At 38.2% G+C, this 11,409-nt stretch overlaps 1 protein-coding gene across 2 annotated transcripts; it reads right to left on the reverse strand.

Moving 5' to 3' along the window:
- Nucleotides 1-725: 725 nt before the first annotated feature.
- Nucleotides 726-10,224, reverse strand: LOC127517987 (leiomodin-1). 2 transcript variants are annotated; one of them, XM_051904240.1, is made up of 9 exons: nt 9,723-10,224; nt 6,009-7,727; nt 3,315-5,375; nt 2,737-3,069; nt 2,510-2,608; nt 2,084-2,155; nt 1,831-1,926; nt 1,563-1,618; nt 726-1,341 (listed from the first exon to the last, which is right to left on the reverse strand). In XM_051904240.1, exons 1-3 carry the CDS (start codon nt 9,981-9,983, stop codon nt 5,349-5,351), a joined length of 2,007 nt encoding a protein of 668 aa, XP_051760200.1. In that variant the 5' UTR covers nt 9,984-10,224; the 3' UTR covers nt 726-1,341; nt 1,563-1,618; nt 1,831-1,926; nt 2,084-2,155; nt 2,510-2,608; nt 2,737-3,069; nt 3,315-5,348. The 2 variants fall into 2 exon arrangements, with proteins under 2 accessions (XP_051760200.1, XP_051760201.1); XM_051904241.1 differs by having other exon boundaries at nt 2,510-2,611.
- Between the last annotated feature and the right edge of the window lie 1,185 nt (nt 10,225-11,409).

Genomic DNA, 11,409 nt, shown 5'->3' on the forward strand with positions numbered 1-11,409 from the left:
TAACCTAGACGGATCGTAATATTCGACACAAAAGATTCATAACGCTCTTGAGAGAGGAAATGTCATTATTGGCAATGGAGGCCTCACTGAGCCATCGGATTTCAACAAAAATATCTTAATTTGTGTTCCGAAGATTAACAAAGGTCTTACGGGTGTGGAACGCCATGAGGGTGAGTAATTAATGACATTATTTTCATTTTTGGGTGAACTAACCCTTTAAACGTACATCATAATCAGTAGGCCTATATCGCATTTACTTTTAAGTTGTATTGCTCACCTTGTGCTTCATTAAATGATGTTTTATTAACAAAGTTCGGGAGGAACATGTTCACATGATCTATCCAATCAGCATGAGAGGAAGCCTATACACAGCCGACCTATGTTCCTCAACAGTTTTCAGCATCCCTCCTCCACCCTGACTCCTCTCTCTCAGTGGGTTCCTATCACAGCAGGGATACGGGGAAGTACTCTGGGTTCGGACCAAATCCCAAGCTCAGAGCCCTCTCCTCGGACAGCACGCCAAATACACATACTTTTACTCTATCTGATTATTTGTAAGTGTGAACTCGTGAAACAACCTTTTTGTGTCAATGCCACAAATAACATACAAGGTTTTATATCACACACATCTTGACTGTGATTTAGCATAAAGCCATTCTTTTAGCCATTTTATTTTCTGTGGCTCTGTGTTTAACTTGTTACACTCAGAAAAAAAATCAGAGATATAAAATAAACAAGCTTTATTATACAAACACAGACACTAGGGGAAAAGAAAGTCTCACAATAATAATACACACCATCGGTCTAAAAAGTCACAAGAACACTCAGAGGTGTAAGAAAAAAAATATGAATTTACCATGGATTCCTACATAATTAAAATTTGATCTGTCAGTCAGTCTGTTAAACAAATAAACAAACAATATGATTTTTTAAATGTAACTTAGCATATACAACCCAAAAGCTACTGCTGTTACTTACACAGGAAATTCACACTTTTAAATTAACACAGCAGTTCAGTTTAATGTCACGACCTGACGCACATGTCCACAGCAGGATGTTTGCAGGCAGTCATGCCCATTTTAGCAAGTTGACCACATGTATCACTTCTCATCAACAGGGTTTCAAGTATAAGAATTTTTTTAGAGAGCATGAGATTGATCTAATCATTTATCCTCAGTGGTGTGTGATGAGTGAATAAAAATCATTCACATCATCCTGAGGTGCAGGATTACAGTGCTGCACGGTGGAATATATTACAGAAGAATTGGTATTTCTAGCTGGACCAACCAGGTTGTACTCGTTCAACATTTCATCGTAGATGTGAAAGACATCATCTACAGTCTGAGAGACATAGGGGAGCACATACCAAAAATTATTTAGTGTACATTTAACAGTGCATTCAACATTTTTTAGAGTAATCTGGATTCACTAGATTTACTACAGCAAAGCAAATGCATTAATGTATCACATGTTGATCAATTGTATTTTGTTAGGTTAATATGGTTTGTAATCAGATATTGATACTTTAGGATAAAATTGTGTAAGAGCAGAAGTTTCCATACCCCATTGAGATCTGGTGAAACCCGAACTGAATTTTCAGGAACAGGATGATTCAAACCTAAAAGAAACATGAATCCAGTACATTAGTCATCTTAACAAAATAAGATATGATCACATGACTAAACCACAGCAGTCACACCAATTCTCTATTTGATTTTTAAACCAGATGCAATGGGGCTTTTTTGATCATTTTTTATTATTATTTGATTTGAATCAACTCAGTATTGGGCATTTGAATCAGTTCAAGTCTTTATGTGTTTGTGGTCTTACTTCTGGACTTTGAATCTGATCTTTTCCTGTAGAGAAACACTAAAGCCACAAACACCAGCAGCACCAGAACACCTGCACACACCACAGTCACACTGACTGAAATAAAAAGAGAAAGAAAAAATTATATTATTAAGTCTTCTGCAGTATGCTTATCAAGCTAAATGTTAACAGGTTATCACAGTCATCATTAAATAATGTAATATGAACACAATGTTACACAAAGAAATTCTAATGGTCATAATAAAATACATACAAACGAATTCTCCATTTTTTGATCCATTTGACTGGACTGTTGATGAGAACTGCTCATATGAAGTAGAGTTATCTGAGAGAGAGACAGAAAAAGAGAGAATCACAGTATATGATTTATAAAAAGAGATGGAATTTCTCCTTTGAAGATCATTGAAGATGAAAGTGTATAATACTAAATATCTCGACTACAGCATGTGACATCTATAGGATACAGATCATCTACTTTGCAATATTGTTTACTAATAAAATACTTTTTTGACTGTTATTTATTTAAACTGGATTTCATTATTATTAAAAGTTTACTGAAAGTCATTCTGAATTCCTAAATGTTTTCCAAAAGCAGGCCTAACCAGACTAAATTGAGTGTGTTTTTCTTAAATTATAATAGTCAAACTATTGTTGTAAAATGGATTATTAGTTTGCTGACTGGATGTAACTACTGCAGAGGTGAGTGTTGTCGTCCATGTAGATGCAGTTGTAGTTATAATTGTGTTTTCAGGGCTGTGTGAAGGTCTGTGCACCGGAGCTGCTGAAAATAAAACAGAAAAAAAAAAAGAGGAATTCAAGTTTAATAAACATTTTGTAAAGGTATGTGAAATTATTTAAATAGGAAGACATATATTATATTCACAAACTGTTTGCATAAATACCCACCTGAACGGACAGAGAGATGAACTTTATTCAATTTGTCACTGAACCATTTATCAACTCCACAGTAATAATCACCAGAGTCTTTGAGTGTGAGATCTTTGATGGTTACAGTAAAGAACCTTCCACTCACAGTATCAATCAAAGAGTATCTTCCATTCTTGACGACCTCATCAGTCTTTCCACTTTTAATCAAAACATGCTGTGATCCACAGGGATGACGGCAAAGGTACTTGGGTGTATATCTGTAATCATCTGGGTATGGACATCTGATCTCCACCCTTTCACCCACTGTTCCCTCAAAAACACCTCCAGACTTCATCAACACACCACTGAAAACTAGAGAACACTTTATTACTGCAGTCTATTTGTTAAACTGAGAATGTTTTTGCACAATCCTTTTTTCCAACAATATACAGAGGGTCATCAGACAACTACAGTTGAATCAGTTCAGTTTCACTTTAAATGCACTCACATTTATATTTACATTGATAGTCTGCTATGAGATGTCAATTTAAAACAGTCTTCTCTAAATAATGAAGAGACCATCTTGAAATATATCAAGCCAGAAAAAAAGTATTTACCTATGAAAAGAGACAGAATCTTTAGATGGGTTTTCATTCTCCCTAACTTGCTATCGTCCTCTTCAAGCAAGACATCCTCTTTATAATAAACTACAACATAACACAACACTGTAACCTGCTTCCTGTCTCTCACTTGTCTGCTCCATCAGTTAACAGAGGAACAGTGCTTTTAATATAGAGAGAGAGAGAGAGAGAGAGAGAGAGAGAGAGAGAGAGAGAGAGACCTGCAAAAGAATAAACCAATAACAGTTTAGCAGTAGGATCGGTATGGCTGCAAGGGCAAACGCACAACAGACTTTGGGTCAGGAAGGAAACAAAGCCGTTTAGCAGTGGTGTTGACACATTTTTGTAACTGATGCATTTGCAAGTCCATATTTGATTATGCAGCTTAATGTTGTTATAAAGACTGTTGCAAAAGAAAAAGAAAGCCAGAGGACAAGAGAGACAGTCTTTCAGCAATAAATATGACTTCCTTTTTCTTTGTGTAAATGCTTTCATTGCTGTTATTTGCTCTAAAAAAAAGGGGGCTAATTATAAGTCTACAATCTACCCCAAAATCTACATATAGACCATGTCTTCAATTATTTTCTCCTATAAAGAAATGCCAGTAAAAAATATAATAAAAAAAAAAAGGTAGTCTACATTTCATCATCTGTTCATTCTGTATTATAACTTTGTTGTGTTTTTTCAACCTGTAGGTGGGATGCATGAACTGCATTATATTGAATGATACTGTGGTACAGAGACAACATGTAGGTATGTTTTCTTTATCCATAAAACAAGCTTACACTACAGTTTTAATCACGTATTCATTGCAGAGAAAAAAACAAAAGTAATTTAATTTGATTATTTGAGTTCAAGCATCTATAGTCTTTGGTTCATGTAGATAGTTTTCACTCTTTGACCCCCTGTTTCCTCATAAAAAATCAAACATAATCAAAACCAGGAACCACTTGTGGAGGTTCATTCACCAATCTGTTATCAAACTATAAACAAATTCATAAAATCAAGTTCACGGCAAATATGATTCAAATGACTAAATCCACATCAGACAGGACTATATATACATGTTGGTAATATTGCTAATTCAGTACTTCTCAAGTGATATCTAGAGTATTTATCGCAATTAAAAAACAGTTATACTTGTTTTCATCTTGATTTGGGGATAAATAAAAAAAATGCTGCCCATGGATATGATAATGTTTGCAGATGTGAAAGGGAGCAGCTTGTTCTAATTTCCCTAAAAAAAAACAACAGTGTAAATATTGTAATACAGAAACTCAAACTAGATTCTCTCAAAAGTCCAGATGCAAAAATCCATGGCCATAAACAGATCTGCTTGTGAAATTGAACACAATATCTCATAAATATTCAATATAGTAGTTAAATGTAAATGTCCTACTATTTAAAGTTTGACATTTTTTAATTAAATATTGCAGTATTTATCCATGAACATCATCATTAATACTATTATTTTATTTGTGTGCCCTCGTAATCTTTAATCAAAATAACTTCCCCTCGCTCCCCTCTCTCTGCACTGACATCTCTTCACTCACATGAGATCACAGCAATAGCAAACTACAATGATCCAATCAATTCCCGATGGACAAAATCAAGTTCAGCCTTACATTTTTTCTTCTTTGAGAAGCCGTTTCACATACGTCACTGTAGAGAAGGAAGACTATTGCAACTTCCATTTTATGCTGACTTTAACAAACACATCAAGGCAGATCTCTACTTATATAGACAGAATAATGATTCAAGACAGGTCTAAAAATCTTTTCTCTAAGGGTCCTTAAACCTCAACAGATGCCCATCACAGCTTGAATGTTGACTGGTTAACTGTCAGTCCAGGGAAAAATCACACTCAAGTGTCCCACCTCAGATGTTTAGATATCAGATAATCCCAATAATCTGTATTTCAGAGTGTCTAAGCCAGTTAAGGAGGAATCTCATCTTGATGATTCAATGACTCCCCCGTGATGATGGGGCGCTGCAGGGGAATCTGGTAGAAGCACATACACTGGACAGATGCTATCTCAACAGCTTAGGGACCTCAACCTGAGAGGCAGATTGAAAAGAAGATTGTTAAGCATTTAAAAGCATTTAGTAGGGATGCATCGGTATGAACATTTTGACCAATACCGATAATTCTTTATATTTGAAAGCCGATATTGTCCGATAAATCTAAATTTTTATATAATCTTTGAGAGCCTGAATACAAAAACAAAAGTCTCACCATTAAAAGCCATGTCCCAAGCACACAATTATAATGTTCTCATTATAATTTTATGTAGCCTATATCACTTAACTATATTTTCCTTTTTGAAGTGATTCCAATCATATTTCAAGCAATTCAAAACCATCATGGCAAACTCAGCTGACAGAAATAAGCCATTATTTATCGGCTTTAATATATCAGCCAAATTTTCTTATCGGGCCGATAACAATAACATTAAAAATGAACATATTTCAGCCGATACCGATATGGTGGCTGATATATTCTGCATCCCTAATATTTAGATATTCAAATAAATGTAACTTATCTTTTGATAAAAAACAACTAAATGTTATTAATGAGAGAGTGCAAAAATCCATCCTGCTTTCACATTTTTCTTATTAAAAGAGTGATATTTTGGTCATGTACTTGCTTTTGTAGTAACATCTATGACATGTGATGTCTGTTTCACTTGCCTTTTTGAGAGCATTCATGCTGCAGTTTCTGATAGAGTCCAGGAGCTGATCTCTGGAGCTTCTGTCCGTCTGTCGGACAGCAGCACTGCTGTCTGGTTTCCTCTGAGAGATTGGGGTCAGCGACCTCCTCAGGGCCTGAACATCTAACGCTGGGCTGGGAGGGGGTGGAGGAGGAGGAGGAGCTTGTCGACTTCTGGTTGCCCCTGTTTTCTTTCCTGTTACCTCAGAGGGGAGGGGTTTAGATGGTGACTTTGTGGGCGGAGCTTTGGGAGTTTCCTGAGCAGAGGTGAATTTTGAAATAGCGACAAATTTAGAGTCTTTCTTATGAGTGTTGATAGACTTATTTTTTTCAGCTGAGCTCTTATCTTCACGTGGGGTTTTGTGAGTGGAGTCGCTTTCCAATCTGGCGAGTTTTTGCGCTTCTAGTCGTTGCTGTCGCTTCCTATCCATGTTTCGGCTCAAGATGTTTGTCATGGTCATCCTGGGCCCAGCCAGCTCAAAATGATATCCCAACTTCAGCAGAGAAGAGTTGTCACGTAAGACATTGGCCATCTCCATCTCAGTCTTCCCTCCGCAGATGTGCCTCTGGTTATGAAACCTCAGCTCCATGAGCGTGCTGTTGTACTGCAGAGAGTTGACGATGGCCAGGATGCCTTTGCCTGTCAAATGGTTCGAGTCAAGGTTGATTCCGGTCAGGGTTGAGTTATCTCGCAGGGTTCCAGCGATGGCGAAGGCAACATGATCATCCGCTCTCGTGTTTGCGAGGCAGAAGGTTTTGACGTGAGTGTTGCTGCGAAGACCCTCGGCAAACTGTATCAGGGTGTCTGCCTTAATGGCATCTGAATTATTAACATTGACCTCTGTTAGTTCAGGGTCATCACTGCGGACCTGCTCTAGAAGGTCATCAAACATGCTGGAGCCAGTATCACTGTCCAAATCTTCACTAAAAGACTCGTCCTCCTCAGTGGTAACAGAACGGTCATCCGCACCATGACAGTTCCCTGAGCTGTTTCGGTTGGAATTGCTAAATATCTTCACCTCATTGTTTTCTGATTGTTTCACTTGTTCTTTTTCTTTCTCTTTTTGTGGTGTGGTTGTATGACTTTTCTCATCCTTCTTTTCTCTCTCCTTCTCTTCTACATTTCTACTTCTGCTTTTCTTCTCCACTGTTTCTACATCTTTTAGGTTTACTCTTCCTACTGCTCTGTTGTTCTTGGGTTCCTCTATGGTTTTAGTTTTGCTTTCATCTTGTTTCTTGACATCTGCCTTATTGTTTTTTACTTTTAGGTCTTCGGCGTCTTTATCCCCCTGCAGTTTGGAGACAAACCCTCGTATTTTGGAGTTTTCACTCACTTTTTTCTCCTCCTTCTTCCCTCTTTCTTTCATATCCTCTTTTTTCTCTTGTAGTTTGGATATGAGGTCTAGAGTTTTGCTGCTTCCTCTCTCTTTTCTCGAAAGGTCTTTTCCACTTTCCATCTTATTGCCCGTCTTCTCACCTTCTCTTTTCTCTTCCTCCCTTTTCTTCTCTCTGCCTTTTTCTCCTTCATCAGGTAAAGCTTTAAAGTCATCCTCCCTTTTTCTCGCTCGCTCCTTATCTTTTTCACTCTCTGCGTTTCTGCTCTCTGTGTCGGGAGGATCGCCACTCTGTGACCTGGAAAACTCTCTGCTTCTCATCCGGCGGAGTCGATCTCTCCTTCTGCCATCCCCTTTTGCCTCTCCCTTCAACAATAAACACAAAAGAAATTAGTCACAGAACATTAAATCTGAGAAGCTGTTTGTCTTTTGATAGTTGGCATATTTGATTTTGTCTAATCGTAATCTGACTTTTGACATCTTAATCACAGTATTCACATTCTAAATTAGTTCCCATTTGCTTTCATTTCAGTGTAATTATAGATAAATATCAACATTATCATTAAATACATTGGGGCATCAAACAAAGGAAACATATCTAGAATAATTACAGCCAATGGCTGGACCCAGCGAGTCCATGACTGAGTGAGTTATTTTTAGTGGTCATTAAAAGGGAATGAACATACTGTGTAGATTTGTGTGCTATTGTTTGAAGAAGTCTTAAAACTCTCAGATGTGCCCTTATAAGGCAGCAAAGGGAGGAACATTCAGGTCTGGAATGCTGCCCTTGACGATTCCAAAGCCTCACTGAGGCCAAGCTTAAAGTAAACACATTCACAAATCGCTGAAGTGCATCACTCTTAATTTCTGACTACTGTAAAATAACGTGAACATAAATTTTATTCTCACAGCTGTTTTACTGAATACATTGGAAGTGACTACCATTCAGCATATTCACACTGCCAACACAATGATGCACCTGAACAGACTTCACAGCAGAATATCAATAAGATCAGAAAGGTGATCTTTAAAAGTCAGGACTGATCAAAAATAGACTATAAAGGGGGAATCACTGATTATAAAGAGCACAATGTTATTTAGTTACATGTGAAGTGTGTGTGTGTGTGTGTGTGTGTGTGTGTGTGTGTGTGTGTGTGTGTGTGTGTGTGTGTGTGTGTGTGTGTGTGTGTGTTCTGTTGCCTGCTGAACATGTTTCAAACAAACACTTCAGTGTCTCAATAGAGTTTAAAAGTAGTTTGTGGCCCCTTGAGTGCATCTCACATTACCCCTTGAGTGCTTCATTAGCACCTGTTTAAAACACAACTAGCACTCTCCAAAAACACAAGGAACACCATCCCAGAAGAACCAGACCATCTGTTCTGTTCTGTTACTCTGGACAATCCTAATTTTTACAGCATCCTCTCAGAAAATCCTATTGAGGTACCCCAAAAGTGAATGAATACAGCAGCTTTGATGTCAAAGGTTAGCTCTGCATAGTTTATATGGAGTGCCAACTACAAATGACCATCCCCTAGAACCACCGAAGGGAGAGAGAATCCTGTGTTTATACTAGACAACAGTAAACTAAACCATGATACAAAATGTTTATAAAGACATTTGGCTGTAAAGGAAAATTATATGCTTCAGTATTTTTACCGAAAAGAAGTTCGCACTGAAATAACTTTGTCCTGTCAGAAGTGTTTTGGAGATTTGTTGTTGGAAAAAAAAAGTTTTGACTCACACTTGGAAGTACAAAGTGTTCTGTAAATGTGCAGCACAGGCAAATACTCCAAAGCAAAGAAAAAGTTCATCACTTCCAGATGATGGCAACATTATAGGCTATTAGGGCTGCGACCATGACAGCATGTCAGGCATGTAAGCCAGACTGATTAACATAGATCTCAGTGCTAAATCAGCCATTCACTATGTTCACAGATCTACAAAAATGTCACACTATGATGAGATCTTAAACTGTAAAAAAAAACTGAATGACACATGAACACAGGTCAGCTCTTCATTCTTCATTCTTCATTCCCCCTTGGATGCAAGCCTCTAAACTTAGGCCACTGAGAGCAAACTATTCCCTATAGGGAAAACATCCATTTGTTATTGTATTTTGGAATTTTGGATTTAGTTTGAAATAACTCAGTCTTGAAATTTTTTAAGTGTTTTAAAGTTTTAAGGGTTGTGTAGATGGACAAAAAAGATTTGTTTAACAGTTGGATATATTATTAAAAATAATAATAAAGAAAACAATTTTATGAAATACTACTATTACTACTATGAATAATAATAATAATTATTATTATAATTATTGTTGTTGTTGTTGTTGTTATAGTTTGTTGATGTTATACGCATCACCTCTACGCTCAACTCTCTCCGGATCAGTTTCTTGGTCTCCCGCTCGCAGTAGACAAGCATAGCCTCTCTGTCATATCCTCTGGACGGTAGTTTCTCCGTCTGGTTCCGCTGGCGGAGTCCCACCGGTACGTTCGGGTCGGGATCGATATAAACGAGCTCCCGCTCGAGCTCCTCCACTTCCTCCGGTGAGAGTGTCGCGAGCAGCAGGTCCGTGTCCGAGTCATCGCTTCCCTGTCGCTCCAAGACCTTTGGTCTGGACATTTTCTTTGGAAATATTTAATGTTTATTAGCCAAGTAAAATGTTTTAGTCTGCGGCAATGCAGCTGATCCAGTTTAAAGAGTATATTTTCCCTTCACAAATGCCGTTAAATCCATGATTAAAAAAAAGGGTTGCAGAGGGTCTCGCGCCCAGAGCGCCTTTCATGAGCTCCAGCTCAAGCTCGGAGCGCCAAGACGCATTCCGCGCGATCCTTCACATTTGCGTGACCGCGTGCAGCCTGCGCACACGCACAAATGCGAGAGCGTCTGTCTGTCTGTCAGACAGGTTGTGTACCCCATTTTTTTTCTCACAAGCCAATTCCACAATTCCACAATTCCAAAGTTTTAAAGAATTCTGTCATACTGCTTTCACTCAAATACAACAGTACATCAGTAATCACAAAAGTTCTCGATGGCCTTCCTCCACCTTTTCCTCTTGTATATACTTGATATTGGTATTCTTTCTCTTGTTTCACCACTTCTTGTATTGTTTGAATCAAGCCTGAACTTATCAGTGGTTTTTTTTTTTAGATAAATATTGGGGTTCTGACTGGTGCGGCACTTTTGCTATGAAGAAATATGTTTATTGTGTTTAGCTTGTGATTGAGTTAATCATATTATTTAAATATTATGTGCTTGTGTTTCTGTGAAAAATATGTACATTTTTGTGTAGAGTTTTGCAGAAAACATGGAACAAAAACGTGTGAAAACAGGTGAATTGTGTTTATTGTGCACTGTAGCCTATAACATTTTTCAAAAAGGTGCTTTGATTGAAAGGTGCAAAAATTGCATGAATGGTTTTGGAAATAAGGCAAACTGAATCAGTTCTAGTGTTTGCAATCGAGAAAATCTGTTTTTATTTATGTATGTACACCAACCAGGCATAAGATTATGACCACTGACAGGTGAAGTGAATAACACTGATTATCTCTTCATCACAGCATCTGTTAGTGGGTGGGATATATTAGGCAGCAAGTGAACATTTTGTCCTCAAAGTTGATGTGTTGGAAGCAGGAAAAATGGGCAAACATAAGGATTTGAGCAAGTTTGACAAGGGCCAAATTGTGATGGCTAGACAACTGGGTCAGAGCATCTCCAAAACTGCAGCTCTTGTGGGGTGTTCCTGGTCTGCAGTGGTCAGTATTAAAAGTGGTCCAAGGAAGGAACAGTGGTGACCCGGCGACATGGTCATGGGTGGCCAAGGCTTATTGATGCACATGGGGAGCGAAGGCTGGCCCGAGTGGTCCAATCTAACAGACGAGCTACTGTAGCTCAGATTGCTCAAGAAGTTAATGCTGGTTCTGAAAGAAAGGTGTCAGAACACACAGTGAATCGCAGTTTGTTGCATATGGGGCTGCATAGCCACAGACCAGTCAGGGTGCCCATGCTGACCCCTGTCCACCGCCGAAAGCGCCAACAGTGGGCACGT

The sequence above is a fragment of the Ctenopharyngodon idella genome, chromosome 8, assembly GCF_019924925.1.
Source record: "Ctenopharyngodon idella isolate HZGC_01 chromosome 8, HZGC01, whole genome shotgun sequence".
NCBI lineage: Eukaryota > Metazoa > Chordata > Actinopteri > Cypriniformes > Xenocyprididae > Ctenopharyngodon > Ctenopharyngodon idella.